General features: G+C 45.3%; 1 protein-coding gene and 1 pseudogene across 1 annotated transcript; one reads left to right on the forward strand and one right to left on the reverse strand.

The window, feature by feature from the left end:
• The first annotated feature begins 2,972 nt into the window (after positions 1–2,972).
• On the forward strand, positions 2,973–3,895 carry LOC123116657 (putative cyclin-F1-1; annotated as a pseudogene).
• A 4,554-nt stretch (positions 3,896–8,449) lies between these two features.
• LOC123112839 (seipin-2) lies at positions 8,450–11,406 on the reverse strand. Its single transcript, XM_044533941.1, has 2 exons — positions 10,143–11,406; positions 8,450–9,009 (listed from the first exon to the last, which is right to left on the reverse strand). The coding sequence occupies exons 1-2, from the start codon at positions 11,289–11,291 to the stop codon at positions 8,584–8,586; spliced, it is 1,575 nt and encodes a 524-aa protein (XP_044389876.1). The 5' UTR covers positions 11,292–11,406; the 3' UTR covers positions 8,450–8,583.
• Positions 11,407–18,791: the final 7,385 nt, after the last annotated feature.

The raw sequence follows: 18,791 nt of genomic DNA on the forward strand, positions 1-18,791 counted from the left end.
CCAAAGGAGGGGTAGGCGCCACCATCGGGGGGGCGAATGTACCTCGACGGTATGCCGGATCCAGCGGTTAAAATCTACCGAAAATCATACGATGCCGGAAATCCTCGGGACCTGGCACGGTGTCGTCATATGGCCCTTGTAGGGTGTTCTGAAAGTTTTAGCGTGTTTCGTAGAAGCCTGACCGGAAGTCGCTTGTAAACTGCACCATCTCCGAGGTACTATCTGGCTATCGAGAGAGAACGTGTCCAGTTTGTGAAGGAAGTGCGTTGCCCGTTGCTCCGTTGACCTCAAAACTTCTCGTGCTCTCAAAGGGGGCAATTGCATGACATGTGTCAGTACATGGCATTTTTCGGGCCCGCCTGCAATATTTGAGACATTTAATGCATCCGTAGGGTTTCAATGCGGGAATGGCAGATCTGCACGGCGGCCACCTGAAATAATGTCCAGAAGTGGTTTTTCAAATCATATATGATGTCTTTGCGGTATGTGTAGGCCTAGTGCAACCCAAGGGGGGCATGCCCCACCACCGAGAGGCGAATGTACCTCGGCGGCATGCCGGATCCAGCCGTTAAAATCGACCAAAAATCATATGATGCCATAAATCCTCAGGACCTGGCATGGTGTCATCATATGGCCCTTATAGGGTGCGGTGAAAGTTTTAGCGTGTTTCGTAGAAGCTTGACCGGAGGTTGCATGTAAACTGCACTATCTCCGAGGTAGTATCTGGCTATCGAGAGAGAACGTGTCCGGTTTGTGAAGGAAGTGCGTTGCCCGTTGCTCCGTTGACCTCGAAACTTCTCGTGCTCTCAAAGGGGGCAATTGCATGACACGTGCTAGTACATGGCATTTTTCGGGCCCGCCTGCAATATTTGAGACATTTACTGCATCCGTAGGGTTTCAACGCGGAAATTGCAGATCTGCACGGCGACCACCTGAAATGATGTCCAAAAGTGTTTTGTTAAATCACATATGATGTCTTTGCGGTATGTGTAGGCCTAGTGCAACCAAAGGAGAGGTAGGCCCACCACCATAGGGTGAATGTACCTCGGCAGCATGCCGGATCTAGCCGTTAAAATCCACGGGAAATCATGCGATGCCGGAAATCCTCGGGACCTGGCACGGTTTAGTCATATGGACCTTGTAAAAGTTTGAGCATATTTCATAGAAGCCTGACAGGAGGCCGCTTGTAAACTACACCATCTCCAAGGTAGTATCTGGTTATCAAGAAAGAACGCGTGTGATTTTGTGAAGGAAGTATGCTGCCTGTTGCTCTGTTGGCTATTTCAACCCTCCATCACACTTGTATATATATGTTAAGACACAATGCAAGTTTTGGTGGCATTGCTACCCCCGAAGGCCCCCGACCGGCCTTACCTAGCCCCGTTGACCCGGAGATCTAGGCCTTTGACTTGCACCGGACGGCCTTTGACCAGCGGACTTTTCCACCTGATTGTGATAGGTCAGCCCATAGGAACATTTCATAAAACAAGGTCTGGGCCCAACCCACCATCGGATCCCCCTCGTGTCGACCCGGCACGGCTGTTTCCCCTGTCCAAGTGCTGGCGGCAGCGCCTTCCGTGAAATGGGTCACACTCCGGAGCTGCATGACGGGTGTTTGCACCTGACAGCACACTTCCAGACATGTAAGAGGAGCCAACGCAAGATTTGGTGGCATGGCTAGCCCCCGAAGGCCCCTGGCCACACTCGTAGACACGCGAAGAACAATCCGTAGTGGGGGGTTTTTCACATACTCTTGCATCTTTAAAAAATATAAGAAATTGCCACACCTATTATATCACATGTGTTTGCACTGTGTAAAAATCTCATGAATTGGTCACACTCCGAGTGTTCAGAACTATTTCATGCAACGCCAAAACCGTAGAGGGATTACTTCGATTTCATTGCCGTCCGTGAGGGGGAGGACCTCACACCGGAGCCGCGTATTGCCTCTTTATACGTGCCACCACACCTTAAGACATGTATGAGGACCCGACGCGATGCTCTGGTGGCATTGCTACCCCCCGAAGGGTTTTTCTCAAAATATACAAAAAAAATCAAAACAAAATGGTGTTTCCTGTAAATTTGAAGCAAACATGATTTAAGTTAGTTCAAATTTGAAACATAGTATAGCAACATAATCCTTTCAAGATTCTGATAAAAAACTATATAAAATTTGTCAAAATCGATCCAAGTATCAATTACTTATGTTTTTAACAAAGTATAAGGACATATATGCAAAAGTACACGAGGTCACATTTCTAACATACTCAAAAATAAAAATAAACTGGATATTAATAATCTATGGAAAATTCTACCCCAAGTCGATGTATAATTTGTGTATGTTTAAGTTTAGATAAGTTAGATTTAAATTATTCAAATTTTAACTTTAAAAATAAATAAAAATAATATAAAATAAAAAACAGATGATATCTATGCCTAGGGCCATGCCTAGGCATAGTTCTCGGGGCTACCAGGAGGCGCCACGTGGCGGGGCTATGCCTACGGCCTTGCTGTAGGCAAAGATGGATAACTATGCCTACGGCTTTGCTGTCGGCATAGCTCTGCCGCGTGGCAGCTCCTAATAAAAAAACAGATGATATTTATGCCGACGGCCGCCGTCAGGGCCGTCGGCATAGATTTGACGGCGTCAGCCCGCCGTCTGTCCCCGAGCCACCAGGGCCACCTCTATGCCGACGGCCTAACTATGCCTACGACTGCCGTAGGCATAGATCGATGTATGCCGACGGCCTTACTATGCCTATGGCTGCCGTAGGCATAGATGAAGCTATGCCGACGGCTTTTCTATGCCGATGGTATTCGCCAGGCCGTCGGCATAGCTCCATCTATGCCTACGGCAGCCGTTGGCATAGATATGGCCGTAGGCATACATGGCGCAATGCGATCGCCAAAGCCCCGCTTCTCAGACAGACACCGCTCCTCCTACACGTTCCGATCGCCGACGACTCGACTGCCATCTCCCAAGTCGCCGGCGGCCCTCGCACTCGCAGCGTAGCCAATGCTGCTCCAGCCGATGAACGACCTGCGACAAGCCGCCGTCCCGGCCGTTCATCCCGTCTCTTGGGTCATGGGCGCCCGACGAGGAAACCTGGGGCTCAAGTGCGCGGATCCCTACGAGCCCGACGTCGACGCCAACCTCCGGGCCAAGGAGAGGAACCCCAGGGAGCACCCTGATGCCGACTACATGTCCAAGATGCAGCAGGGCCACATAAGCCCGTCCATGCGCGCCGAGCTCGTGCTCTGGATGGACGCCTTCGCCCGCACCTCGGCGGCCTCCCGGAGGGCACGCTCTGCCGCGCCGTCGCCTACCTCGACCGCGTCCTGTCCGTGCGCCCCGTGCCGGCCCACGACGAGGCGCTCCAACTCGTGGCCGCCGCCGCCGTCTCCCTCGGGGCCAAGCACGAGCAGTCCTCCAGCGGGCGGAGGCTCGACGCCCAAGTCGTCGAGGCGTTCCTGGGGACCACCGTGCACGTGGTGGAGGAGATGGAGTGGGAGCTCTTCATGGATCTCGGCTGCGCCATGGACGGCCTGACCGCGTACACCTTCGTCGACCACTTCACGAGGTTCTTCCAGCGGGAGGATGAGCTCCTGGTGAGGTCCCTGGCGGTTCGGCTGGTCAACCTAATGTTGGCGTCTTTCGGGTTCGTCGGACGGATCCTGCCGTCCGCCATGGCTGCATCAGCGCTGTTCCTCGCCAAGCAGATCCTCGGCGTGCCGTTGAGCCACGATCTGGAGGAGGTGACGGGGTACAAGGCGGTGGACTTGATGGGTTGCATATGCGCCATAGAGTAGCTGCTTCCTAGGGGAAAACCCTAATCTGTAACTGTAAATGACGTGCTACAAGGCCATGCAAGGAGTAGATGGATTGTGTATGCGATGCGCCTTGCAGATGTTTCCACACAGTGTAATTGGATGCGCTCAATGTATATATCATGAACTTAAACCCTATTCCTTACATGATGAAACTCAAAATTACGTTTGACCTCCGTTGTCATTCTGCTGCCTGTGATGGCATGGACTGTGCTTGAGTTTTTTTTTCCGAGAAACTTTCAATCTATTTGTCTTTGAGAGAGGTTGTTGATGAGTTGTGTATGAATGGGCATATTGTATTGTGATATTATGTACTCGTATATAATTACAAACTGATCTTTTTCTGAGAGAAAATTACAAACTGGTCTAATATGGTATGGGTGAATTTCTGAATCTTTTTGTGTATATAAAATAGTTTTGGACAACAGTATGATAATCTAACATCTCGATTGCGTACAGTTTTCTCCCGATAAATAGTACTCCCTCTGTCCCATAATGTAAGACGTTTTTCGACACTAGTGTAGTGCTAAAAAAATGTCTTATATTATGGGACAGAGGGAGTAGTATATTAGTATCAGGCGAATATCAATTACACCGGCCTCTGCAACAACACAATGTTGAGAACAAGTCTAAACGTCGAGTATGCACACAACAACGAATAATAAAAACAACGAAAAGAAAAAACAAAGGCATCACCCCAAAAGTCATGTCGAGCCCAATTAACGGCACACAACAATGAGCAACAACACCTAACACTACCCTTGAAAACACATAGACTACGAAAGTTCTCCAAAAGTGAAGCCTCCAGCAAAGGAACGACATACAGAAGCCACCATCGCCGGATATGTCATCCACTAAAAGCAAATCAAGAGTCTTCACCCCTGGAGAGTGAGTCCGAGCAATCTCCAAGAACAAAGCGTTCATCTCGATTTCGTACATGATTTCTAATCGTACATTCTTTGTTCATGAGACCAAAGCATTGATTCATGCATGCAGGAGAATAGGATATGCTCATCAACTAAGTGCAAATCCTAACTCATATCCCAAGCCTAACTTGACATATAGCAACAGTTAGTAGTTAAAATAAAAGAAGGCTTTGGCTAATTGTTTTTGTAGATTTCAGGAAGGGGTTAGTCAAATTTTTAAATACCTCCATTCAAACTCTCTTTCTCCTTTAAACTCCACCTCTTCCTCTCTACTTCTACTGCCTTCAACGACCTTGACATAAATAAGACTACATTGGCAACTCAGACATCTTAGGCAAAAAAGAAAGTGAGGTATACAATATTTTTCCTTCGGTAGTGTACAGTGCAGAACCAGGGGTATGCACCTGTATTCAGATGAATACCAATGATTAAGTGAAGCACATATATTTCTCTAAGACCTATATATATTGTTTACTGGACTACTATTGTGCAATTTTCTTCTAAAACGAATACCAAGGAGTAAATTTTTGGCTCCGCCGCTGATGACGCCCCTTGTTTCAAAGAGAGGAGGGCAGGTTATTTGCATTTAATTTGATGATCGGAGACAAATTGAAAGCTAAGCAGTGGTAATTAAGACTCTAGGGGGTATGGAAATTCACTTTTATCAGCTCCCTAGTGTTTCTGTACAAGTTAGACGGACAAGGGAGAAAATGTCCTAGCAGCCAACAATGCTACGGTCAGCAACATGTAGTTGTACCGGTGGCAGAGTTTGGGCCAAATCACTTGCCCAACTCCTATTTGGTGCCTGCAGGGCCCGTTACCGTGCCTTTTGCAACTTGGAGCACCCCCTCCCCCCTCCCCTACTTTTTCTTCTTCTTTCTAAACTTCAAAAAAATAAGAGGTATTGTGGGAGATTCGAATTCCAGCCCTCCACGATCAGTGCCGGCGGCATTAACAACTTTGATAGCATACTTCGTTGTGCCAATCTTACTTCTTTTTCTCTTCTTGTGGCAAATGTAATGTTAAATAAAAAAGCGGCGCGTTTCCTGTATGGTTTTTCTTTTTTGTTTGGCCATTTTTTCTATGATTTTCTTGTTTCTTAATTTCTTTTCTTAGTTTCTTATTTCGCCAATTTTATTAAAATTCATGAACTTTTTTCAAATTTATATTAACTTTTTCTGAAAATTTGTAATAATGACGTTTTGGCTGTTTTTGCTGCATTTGTGGCCCAAATACTAAGGAGTTGTAAGTAATTTCTTCATGGGCTAGGGGGGCGGTGGCCCAGGTTGGCCCTTATAAAGCTCCATCACTGTTGGTACGTGACGTTGTTGCTGGAAAATCCTACTTGCCGCTCGTTGCGGCAAGTTGTCGACGCTCCGCACAGGGAGGTGCGAGCGAGCGACCGAGTGGGTCGGCCCGCTTTAGCACCGGTTTTGGGAATGTTTCCAGCCGGTTTTTTCCCGGTTTTGGGAACCTTCTAGAAGGTTCCTGAACTGGCTTTTTCTTTTTCAGTTTCTTTTTCGTTTTTCTTTTTTTCTTTTTTTTTCTTTTTTTCTATTTATTTTCTGTTTCCTTTTTCTGTTTCCTTTTTTCTTTTCAAGTTTATTTTCAAAAAAAAAAATCCGAATTTCAAATTTTTTTCCTGTTTTTCAGATTTTGTTCACAAATTCAAAAAATGTCCCCATTTTACAAAAATTGTTCACAAATTCAAAAAATGGTCCTACTTTACAAAATTTGTTCACAAATTCAAAAAATGTTTCTGCTTTCAATTTTTGTTCCGATTTTTTAGAAAATGTTCCTTTTTTCAGAAATTGTTTGAATTATTTTTGTTCATTTTTTGAGAAATTTGAAAGTAATGGCATGGATTTCAAAAAATGCCTGTTGTCAAAAATTGTTCAAAAATTTCAAAAAATGTTCTTATTTTTCAAATTTTTGTTCATGTATTAAAAATGCCTTCATTTTTATTATTTTCATTTTTTTTGTTCACATATACTGAAAAAATAGCATTTACAAAATTGTTTTCCGTTTCAAAATTTTGTTCTGAATTTTCAAGAATTGTTTCTGTTGGAAATTTTTGTTCACCAACTAAAAAAATCACATTCTCAGAAAATGTTATGGATTTCAAAATTTGTTCATAAATTCAAGAAATGCTCCTGTTTTTAACTTTTGTTTGCAAGTTAAAAAATGTTCAAAGAATTCAAAAAATGTTCATATTTATTAACTTTTTGTTCACCAATTCAAAAAATGGGAATTTCCAAAAAAATGTTCCCGCTTTCCAAATTTGTTCACATCATCAAAATGGTCATGCTTTTTCAAAATTTGACCCAAAATTACAGAAATGTTCTGGGGAATTCAAAAAACTGTTCACGTTTTGAAAATTTTGTTCGTAATTTTGAAAAATGTTTGCACTTTCAGTTTTCTGTTCCTGTTTTTCAGAAAATGTTTTCATTTTCGAGAAATTCTTCTTTATTTCAGGAAAAAAAATGGTGTTTTCATGTTGTTCCTTTATTTTGAATTTTTTTTGAGATTCCAAAAAAAATTCAAGTTTAGTTTTTCTCTCTCTATGAAATATGAAAATGTTTGCACCTTATGTTCATATAAGGCAGACTGCCATTTTATGTAAGAAATCCCTGGAATTATGGTGGCTATTAGCGTTGCTCACTTGTAGTAGGTTATTATTCGATCCCTGGCGCTGTTGTATGTTTCTTAAGTCTGGCGCTTCAATCTTAACATGAGAAGTTGATTGTCGCAGTGGCTAGCATGGCGGCACTTTGCCGCAACTAGCGGCAAATAGGAAGTCCCGTTGTTGCTGGCCGCGTAATATATGAATCTATTCCTCAGTGAGGGTTTATTGAGTCCCTTGTATATTTTGGAACCAAAACTGTGAATCATGACTAAACTCTGACCATTTAGTGTCTCATAATCACCTGTTCTTGTTGCATATCGCACGACTGTTGTACCTCTCCAGCAACAACTTGTAACCAAAATCTTGCCATTCATGTCATCATAACCTAGAGAAAATAAGGTTGGCTTAGGGGTTAGGAGTGGCTCAACAGGTACTCCATAGCTGATCACGAGCACAGATTTTGCACATCAAAGTTAAAAAAATCAAAGATAGACAAGTTTTCTAATCTAAGTGTGTGCAGAATTTCATGGTGATTTGACATCAGGGGAGCTCAGGGCAGAAAAAGGAAAATCATTGCTCCAAAATCAAAAATAAATAAATTTAAATCTCTGTCAAATCGCCGACTTTTGTTCATTTTGACTACAGCTCTTCATCTTTGATGCAAACAAAGGTAACCATATATTTTTCTGGATTTTACTGTTCATCCTGGGGAGCTAGCACCAAAACATTGTCCTCATGGTTCGACCTGTTACCAAAAATTTACCATTCAAAACCAGAACAAAAATATCACAGCTTCAACCTAAAGAAGAAGCTGAAAGCAGCTTATCTGAAAACTACGACTATGCACTGTGCCAAGCAGCGCCTGATGATGAACAAAAATTCCAGCATTTTGGTGATGTTGACAGCGAAAAAAATAAGGGGCGCAACTTGGCCTGGAAGGATCTTCATGCTACCTACCAAAAAAAAAATCTGACTTCTGGCTATAGCAGCAACCACGGAAACAAAACGTGAAGAAAAAGATTTAACTTGCCTACTCACAGAGAATGGCAAGCTCCATGACAGAGATGGCAAAAAAGGGCATATGTAGCATCATCAGCATGGTTAGTAAGCAGTCAGTCTATCATGACACAGTGGCACCCCCTTGTACATTTATTTTCAAGTGTACATTACATGAGTTACCCTGAGGAGCTACACCGCATTACGTCAACTCCTGGGAAATATACAGGGTCTACAACAAACAACGGCGAGCAACAGTTCGAAGACAAAGACCGCCATGCTGCTCCACACAAACATGGTCCATCTCCAGTGCCAGAGTATTCTCTTGAGTAGAGGGAGCTCGGCCTCGAGCTTTATCGACGCGGCATAGATCTCTGGGATGCCTGCACCCGTGGCAAACTCGGCTCGTTGCTCGAGCACTATCCTTACTCCTGTTATTGGCTTGAAAGCCTCCCTGATGCCTGTCATTTTTAGTTTGATAACCTGAGATTCAGATGAATAGCCGGACAAAAGAGAAACACTTTGGAAAAAGGTTTCTATGAAATGCATGTGGACGCTCTTGAACTTTAGCATGCATGGTTGACTCGAAGCCGTGACCACTTTCCCATCTGCAGATAGAAGCTCTGCCCTCACCTGAACTCAGAGGAAGAAGGCAAAATCAGATGGAGAGGATATTAGTGTAACTAGTACCTAGTGTAACCAGTGTTGTGCATATAATTTTGGACAGATACAGTTAGACACTGAGAGCTCTGCGACAGGAACTATCTATATTGCGTATGCATACATACTATGAATTCTAAACTCATAAGTTTGACGAAAACAGGAATTGGGTATATAATCCTTTCACATCCTTCAAAAGTATGGCACATTCAGTTGGAAAGAAGGACAGTTCGTCATGAAAATGAACCGTGGAGCAAGAAACAGCAAGTTGACTTAACTCTCTTATTGATATGCATATGGTTATATCTGGTTGAAAGCCATATGCACAGGCATACTCGGTTGTAGCATGTTTTGTTAGATCTTTGAGAAAATGTAATGACTTCATAGCTTAGTCGAACAAATAACATAGGCTGCCTGACACCGCATGCACTGCATCTATCCCACCAAACATGTTTTAGATTCACTAATTGACCTATCCGGCCTGGTTTTGCATGTCAACAATCTATACTTTCTAGTCTCATATCCATTTGACGTTGTCATGGATTATATATCTCATTCCGTTGAGCCGCTTATAAATATTTGGATGTTTGGCTAGCTGTTCTTTTCATAATCAAGTTACATACAGATGTATTATTGTGTTCCTGAACATATGATGTGAAATGTGAGAGCAAAACAATTGGATAACAGAACCTATCTAGCTTTGTTCAACTTTACAAAACAATGTTGGTACCCAACTTCCTTATCACACAGCTTTACAAGTAAGCACAGTAAAGAACTGCAACTACAAACTAAGTCTTGGACCATCAATTTATATCACATATACATTAATTTTCTTCACATTCAGAACTATGCCTTCTAAGCTTGGTAGCTTTTCCTAATCAAAATTCTTGCTGACATCTCAATGCACAAGTTAATAACTTGTTCTTTATCATGTATTGTCCAAAGTTACATGATGAAAGACATAAATGGGCAGGAATCTAATTTGTAATCATCAGTTCATTTAGCCCAACTTCAATCCATTATACTCTGTTCCCTTGATAGCTAAGGCATTTTTCAAGGAAATTATCATGTCAAACTACTTTGACAAGGACCAGCAAGAAAGGTACCTGGAAAACCCCAAGCCTCCTGTTGTAATCCGACTCGGGCAGCGTCAGCAACACCTCGAGCTGCATCCGCTGTTGCGGCGGTACCAGCCGCCCCACCGGCACAAACGCCACGGGGCTCGGCTTGGTGTAATCGAAATTCAGGTTCTCCGTCACCTGAACGGGCTCCTCCACCACTTTCCCCACCAAGACCCCCCCTGCCGTAAACGCCATAGCGAGCATCGCGCACAGAAGCACGCAGACGTACATGGCCCAGAGCGCCCCCCACAGCAGCCTCGCCACCACGCGCGCCACCCCGTCCCCCGCTCCGAGCCACGCGCTCACCGCGCCGGTGGCCTGCCCCGCCACCCCGAGAGCCCAATCCCTCGCCCGCTGCACCGAGCCGAGCGGGTCGGTCACGAAGAGGAACCACCATTGCAGCAGCCGGAAGGGGAACGTGAGGCAGGCGACGAGCGCGCTGACCTGGAACACCACGGCTTTGATGACGAACACGGCGAGGGACTCGACAAAGGCCGGCGGCGCCGGCGGCGGCCTGTAATCCGGCGCCGCGGCCTCCGACTCCGCGTCCTTCTCGTCCACTTCCTCCTCGGGGACCGCCGACTCCGCATCCTTCTCGTCTACCTCCGCCTCGGGGGCTGCCGGCTCCGAATCCTTCTTGTCCACATTCGCCTCGGGGGCCGCCGGCTCCGAATCCTTCTCGTCCACATTCGCCTCGGGGGCCGCCGGCTCCGCATCCTTCTGGTCCACCTCCTCCTCGAGGGGAGGGGGGGAACGGGGCGCGCTGGTGGCCTCGGAGGAATCGGAATCGGAATCGGAATCGGGCTTGGCCTTGGCCTTGTCGGGCTCATCGGCCGCGGTGACGGTGACGGTGACGGAGGAATCGGAATCAGGCTTGGCCTTGGCCCTGTCCTTGTCCTTGTCGGGCTCATCGACCGCGGTGACGATGGATGCGGCGGAAGCCGAGGGGGAGACGGGGTCGTCGGGCTGCATCAGGATTTTGGCGCGGCGCGGGCGGCGGCGGAGGGTGGAGGAGGACGGGGTGTGGGGTGAGGGAGGGGGAGGGGGAGTGGGGAGGGCATCTGGGACGTCGAAGAAGTCGGCTTCGGAGGTGGGCGGTTCGGAGGACGTGGCGGCGGGGTCGTCGGCGTCCATCGGAGGGGAACCGGATGCGTGGCCGGGGAAGGGGACGAGGAGGCACTCGGCGGTGCGGGGGCATGGACAGGTGGAGGATTTCCTTGGAAGGAAGGGGAAGGAATCGCGGGCATGAGCGGTGGGAGAAGTCGGGCGAGCATTTTGCAGTTACACCCTTCTAGATTGCACTTTTCTCCCTTGTAACATAAGTGTTTTTCAGATGGCTTTACTCCCTTTGCCCCTAACCATTTTATTTACTGCATACTCCCTCCATCCGGAAATATTTGTCATCAAAATGGATAAAAAGGGATGTACCCGGACGGAGGGAGTATTAATTATGCTTTTCACCTTGTTAAATTTACGCACTTACCACTTTTGGTAGAAAAATTATACTTACCGCTTTGTTTTAACTAGCCCTAACAAAGTATTGCGAGTATCGAAAGCCACCTTAATCGAGGGATCGAGGACATTGCCCGACAAGGACACCACCGGCCATGATTGAACCAAAAACTTTGAAAAGAATGAGTTACCGGCGCGGGCACACATATATTGGTGCGGCACAAAAAGAGGACACTTCATCAAGATGTCTTCGAGGGCGTTGTCTCGAGATTGCATCAATGCTCGAAAGTTGTGCCAACATTCGACGTTGTAGAGCATGAGTAAGACGGATGGAAGGGAAAACAACCGGAGCTTAAAGTCATGGAATAAATTGGCACAATATTAATCTATAAGAAAGATCTCATATGTGATATGTGGGAGTAATGTAAACGGGCTCCTGGATCCCCCCGCTCCTCCTTCGTGTCGCCCTCCAAGGGCGACTCGGGGCGACCAGATATCGTCCGTCGCCACCCCCCTCCTCCGCATATTCCCCTTGACGCTGCCGGAGGCATTCGTCGGCATCCCCACGCGGCCGCCGATGAGGGTGGCGGCAAGGTTCTCGGTCGCTTTCCCCCTTGGGATTGAACCAAAAACTTTGAAAAGATTGCGCTACCGGTGCAGGCACACATGTATTGGTGCGGCAAGAAAAGGAGGACACTTCATCAAGATGGCTTCGAGGGCGGTTGGCTCGAAATTCCATCATCGCTCAAGAGTTGTGCCAACATTCGATGTTGTGGAGCATGTGTATGACGAATGGAAGGGAAAACAACCGGAGCTTGAAGTCATGGAATAAATTGGCATAATATTAATCTATAAGAAAGATCTCACATGTGACATGTGAAGGTAATGTAAACTTATACATTGATGTTGTATGACAGATTATAGGTACAAGGAAGTAAACATGCAAACGAATTAATCATGGAAAATCTAAGACCATGGTATGCAATTAAACTATCACATTTATGACCACCTTTTTTTTGCTACTTCGGCCACCTACCAATGTAACATAGATTAACCATAATTGCACAAATATCAATTTAGGTTACATGTACACCAAGTACCAACTTAAAAGAATTCAATATTAAGGATAACTAGCCAAATGTATGTGTGTTGCCATAGAATATTAAAAAAATATGCACATAAACACAATTTTGGGAGGGGAGTGGTGACATGAACGCATAAACGTCAAAGATGGGCGACAAATCGGGTGTCAACCTAGTTACACAGGGCTTCACCTCTAGCCCACACATCATTCTCCATTGGAGTGACTACTTTGCATTTAGGAATGATTTGAGCTGAATGATTCCACAAGAATCTGATAGGAAATGCTTGGGCTTTAATCAAAAGAGTGTCACGACCAAGATTCATATGAGCTACATTTACAACAAAGTTTCATAGGATTTTTCACATCCACTATAAAATATTTCTCACATTCATTTTGAGTCAATTTATAGTTTTGAATAACAACAACAACATGAATACAAATTATCAAAGTATAAGATATCTCTTGCATAAAAGTACATGCACAAGATGATCTTAATTCCTCACTGCGGAAAATAATTTGGAAGGGTCCGAGAAACTCAAACAACACCCCATAAATTAGCATGGCATTCTTATACGAAGCATTATAAACATTGAATCAAGTCAAACAAGACATTCAAATTTATTTCGATAATACGTAGAGTCTTCTGTTTCTCTGAATCATCAGGCGTATGAGGCACTTGCTCGATTTTGGTGAGCCTTTACGTTTTACAAGGTTTTCTAGACCGCGGTCATCTAGGAGAAAAAATAAGTTAGGTCAATTTCCTTGATCGTTAGACCTGTTTAGGTCAATGTTCGTGTCCTTTGAGTTATCTTGAGATGTGTGCTTGATTGCCATGTGGTGAGCATGTTGAAAATATATGCCATAGAAAAAATATAAAGTATTGTTTATTTTCATTTTTGTAATTAATGTTTATATTTCTATGTTATAGTTGCAATCATTCTTGAATGAGAGAGCTATATATAGGAAAACACAATTTATGTGGAAACATAGACACCATATAGATCCCTAGTATCGATTCTAAGACTAGCTCATGTGTTGCAGATTATCTTGCTTTGCTGATCAGGGGCATTGTTAAAGTAACAAGTATGCCAACAATAATGAGAGCACATTGTTGGTTGAACAATGGTGTTGGACAGACCGAATACTTATGATATACTGCAAGGAATCGTCACTGAGTTGTCGGTATTATCATGTTATGTGTTAACATTACTTACGTCCTTAGACCATGAGAATATCGTAAGCCTTCATACCAGATGGTTACTTTGGGGTTGCCAAATATTTCCCGTATCATGGGGATCATAGAGGTAGCTTATGAGCAAATCGAAAAAGTGTTGTGGAACGTTGCAGAAAATAAAAATTTTCCTACGGTTTCACCAAGATCCATCTATGAGTTCATCTAAGCAACGAGTGAAAGGAGAGATGCATCTACATACCACTTTGTAGATCGCGAGCGGAAGCATTCAAAAGAACGGGGTTGAGGTAGTCGTTCTCGTCGTGATCCTATCACCGGAGATCCTAGCGCCGAACGGACGGCACCTCCGCGTTCAACACACGTACGGTCAGCGTGACGTCTCCTCCGTCTTGATCCAGCAAGGGGAAAGGAGAGGTTGATGATGATCCAGTAGCACGACGGCGTAGTGGTGGATGCAGCAGAACTCCGGCAGGGCTTCGCCAAGCTGCTGCGAGAGGAGGATGAGGTGTAGCAGGGGGAGGGAGGCGCCAAGACTTAGGTTGCGGCTGCCCTACCCCCTGCCCTCCTTTATATAGGCCCCCAGGGGGGGCGACGGCCCTGGGAGATGCAATCTTCCAAGGGGGGCGGCGGCCAGGGGGGTGGAGTGCCCCCCAAGGCAAGTGGTGCGCCCCCCCACCCCCCACCCCCACCTAGGGTTTCCAACCCTAGGCGCAGGGGGCCCAAGGGGGGTGCACCAGCCCACTAGGGGCTGGTTCCCCTCCCACTTCAGCCCACGGGGCCCTCCGGGATAGGTGGCCCCACCCGGTGGACCCCCGGGACCCTTCCGGTGGTCCCGGTACAATACCGGGTGACCCCGAAACTTTCCCGATGGCCGAAACAGCACTTCATATATATAATTCTTTACCTCCGGACCATTCCGAAACTCCTCATGATGTCCGGGATCTCATCCGGGACTCCGAACAACATTTGGTTTGCTGCATACTCATATTCATACAACCCTAGCGTCACCGAACCTTAAGTGTGTAGATCCTACGAGTTCGGGAGACATGCAGACATGACCGAGACGGCTCTCCGGTCAATAACCAACAGCGGGATCTGGATACCCATGTTGGCTCCCACATACTCCTCGATGATCTCATCGGATGAACCACGATGTCGAGGATTCAAGCAACCCCGTATACTATTCCCTTTGTCAGACGGTATGTTACTTGCTCGAGACTCGATCGTCGGTATCCCAATACCTCGTTCAGTCTCGTTACCGGCAAGTCACTTTACTCGTACCGTAATGCATCATCTCGTGACCAGACACTTGGTCACTTTGAGCTCATTATGATGATGCATTACCGAGTGGGCCCAGTGATACCTCTCCGTAATACGGAGTGACAAATCCCAGTCTCGATCCGTGTCAACCCAACAGACACTTTCAGAGATACCTGTAGTGCACCTTTATAGTCACCCAGTTACGTTGTGACGTTTGGTACACCCAAAGCACTCCTACGGTATCCGAGAGTTACACGATCTCATGGTCTAAGGAAGAGATACTTGACATTGGAAAAGCTCTAGCAAAACGAACTACACGATCTTGTGCTAGGCTTAGGATTGGGTCTTGTCCATCACATCATTCTCCTAATGATGTGATCCCGTTATCAACGACATCTAATGTCCATAGTCAGGAAACCATGACTATCTGTTGATCAACGAGCTAGTCAACTAGAGGCTTACTAGGGACATATTATGGTCTATATATTCACACGTGTATTACGATTTCCGGATAATACAATTATAGCATGAATAAAGACAATTATCATGAACAAGGAAATATAATAATAATCCTTTTATTATTGCCTCTAGGGCATATTTCCAACAGTCTCCCACTTGCACTAGAGCCAATAATCTAGTTACATTGTGATGAATCGAACACCCATAGAGTTCTAGTGTTGATCATGTTTTGCTCGCGAGAGAGGTTTAGTCAACAGATCTGCAACATTCAGATCCGTCTGTACTTTGCAAATATCTATGTCTCCATCTTGAACATTTTCACGGATGGAGTTGAAGCGACGCTTGATGTGCCTGGTCTTCTTGTGAAACCTGGGCCCCTTGGCAAGGGCAATAGCTCCAGTGTTGTCACAGAAGAGTTTGATTGGCCCCGACGCATTGGGTATGACTCCTAGGTCGGTGATGAACTCCTTCATCCAAATTGCTTCATGCGCTGCCTCCGAGGCTGCCATGTACTCCGCTTCACATGTAGATCCCGCCACGACGCTCTGCTTGCAGCTGCACCAGCTTACTGCTCCACCATTCAACATATACACGTATCCGGTTTGTGACTTAGAGTCATCCAGATCTGTGTCGAAGCTAGCATCGACGTAACCCTTTACGGCGAGCTCTTCGTCACCTCCATAAACGAGAAACATGTCCTTTGTCCTTTTCAGGTACTTCAGGATATTCTTGACCGCTGTCCAGTGTTCCTTGTCGGGGTTACTTTGGTACCTACCTACCAAACTTACGGCAAGGTTTACATCAGGTCTGGTACACAGCATGGCATACATAATAGATCCTATGGCTGAAGCATAGGGGATGACACTCATCTCTCCTTTATCTTTTGCCGTGGTCGGGCATTGAGCCGAGCTCAATCTCACACCTTGCAGTACAGGCAAGAACCCTTTCTTGGACTGATCCATTTTGAACTTCTTCAAAATCTTATCAAGGTATGTGCTTTGTGAAAGACCTATGAGGCGTCTCGATCTATCCCTATAGATCTTGATGCCTAATATGTAAGTAGCTTCTCCAAGGTCCTTCATTGAAAAACACTTATTCAAGTAGGCCTTAATGCTGTCCAAAAGTTCTATATCATTTCCCATCAAAAGTATGTCATCTACATATAATATGAGAAATGCTACAGAGCTCCCACTCACTTTCTTGTAAACGCAGGCTTCTCCATAAGTCTGCATAAACCCAAACGCTTTGATCATCTCATCAAAGCGAATGTTCCAACTCCGAGATGCTTGCACCAGCCCATAAATGGATCGCTGGAGCTTGCATACTTTGTTAGCATTCTTAGGATCGACAAAACCCTCCGGCTGCATCATATACAGTTCTTCCTTAAGATGCCCGCTAAGGAATGCCGTTTTGATGTCCATCTGCCATATCTCATAATCATAGTATGCGGCAATTGCTAACATGATTCGGACGGACTTCAGCTTCGCTACGGGAGAGAATGTCTCATCGTAGTCAACCCCTTGAACTTGTCGATAACCCTTAGCGACAAGTCGAGCTTTATAGACGGTAATATTACCATCTGCGTCCGTCTTCTTCTTAAAGATCCATTTATTTTCTATCGCTCGTCGATCATCGGGCAAGTCAGTCAAAGTCCATACTTTGTTTTCATACATGGATTCTATCTCGGATTGCATGGCTTCAAGCCATTTGTTGGAATCTGGGCTCGCCATTGCTTCTTCATAGTTTGAAGGTTCACCGTTGTCTAACAACATGATTTCCAGGACAGGGTTGCCATACCACTCTGGTGTGGAACGTGTCCTTGTGGACCTACGAGGTTCTGTAGCAACTTGATCCAAAGTACCTTGATCATCATCATTAATTTCCTATCCAGTTGGTGTAGGCACCACAGGAACATTTTCCTGAGTTGTACTACTTTCTGGTTCAAGAGGTAGTACTTCATCAAGTTCTACTTTCCTCCCACTTACTTCTTTCGAGAGAAACACATTTTCCAGAAAGGATCCATTTTTGGCAACAAAGGTCTTGCCCTCGGATCTTAAGTAGAAGGTATACCCAATGGTTTCCTTAGGGTATCCTATGAAGACGCATTTTTCCAACTTGGGTTCGACCTTTTCAGGTTGTAATTTCTTGACATAAGCATCGCATCCCCAAACTTTTAGAAACGACAGCTTAGGTTTCTTCCCAAACCATAATTCATACAGTGTCGTCTCAACGGATTTAGACGGTGCCCTATTTAAAGTGAATGTAGCTATCTCTAGAGCGTATCCCCAAAATGATAGCGGTAAATCGGTAAGAGACATCATAGATCACACCATATCCAATAGAGTGCGATTACGACGTACGGACACACCGTTACGCTGAGGTGTTCCAGGCGGCGTGAGTTGTGAAACGATTCCACATTTCCTTAAGTGTGTACCAAATTCATGACTTAAGTATTCTCCTCCATGATCTGATCGTAGGAACTTTATCTTTCGGTCACGTTGATTCTCTACCTCATTCTGAAATTCCTTGAACTTCTCAAAGGTCTCAGACTTGTGTTTCATCAAATAGACATACCCATATCTACTCAAGTCATCAGTGAGAGTGAGAATATAACGATATCCTCCGTGAGCCTCAACGCTCATTGGACCGCACACATCGGTATGTATGATTTCCAACAAGTTGGTTGCTCGCTCCATTGTTCCGGAGAACGGAGTCTTGGTCATTTTGCCCATGAGGCATGGTTCGCATGTGTTAAATGATTCATAATCTAGAGACTCTAAAAGTCCATCAACATGGAGCTTCTTCATGCGCTTGACACCAATGTGACCAAAGCGGCAGTGCCACAAGTATGTGGGACTATCGTTATAAACTTTACATCTTTTGGTATTCACACTATGAATATGTGTAACATTACGTTCGAGATTCATTAAGAATAAACCATTGACCATCGGGGCATGACCATAAAACATATCTCTCATATAAATAGAACAACCATTATTCTCGGATTTAAATGAGTAGCCATCTCGTATCAAACGAGATCCAGATACAATGTTCATGCTCAAACTTGGCACTAAATAACAATTATTGAGGTTTAAAACTAATCCCGTAGGTAAATGTAGAGGTAGCGTGCCGACGGCGATCACATTGACCTTGGAACCATTCCCGACGCGCATCGTCACCTCGTCCT

This window comes from Triticum aestivum, chromosome 5B, assembly GCF_018294505.1.
Source record: "Triticum aestivum cultivar Chinese Spring chromosome 5B, IWGSC CS RefSeq v2.1, whole genome shotgun sequence".
Taxonomy (NCBI): Eukaryota; Viridiplantae; Streptophyta; class Magnoliopsida; order Poales; family Poaceae; genus Triticum; species Triticum aestivum.

Excerpts from the sequence above, each read along its gene's own strand:
- LOC123112839 (XM_044533941.1), bottom strand. The coding sequence starts at position 11,291 with ATGGACGCCGACGACCCCGCCGCCACGTCCTCCGAACCGCCCACCTCC. Across the intron at positions 9,010-10,142 it reads GGAGGCTTGGGGTTTTCCAG|GTGAGGGCAGAGCTTCTATC; the intron begins GTACCTTTCTTG and ends CTCTGAGTTCAG.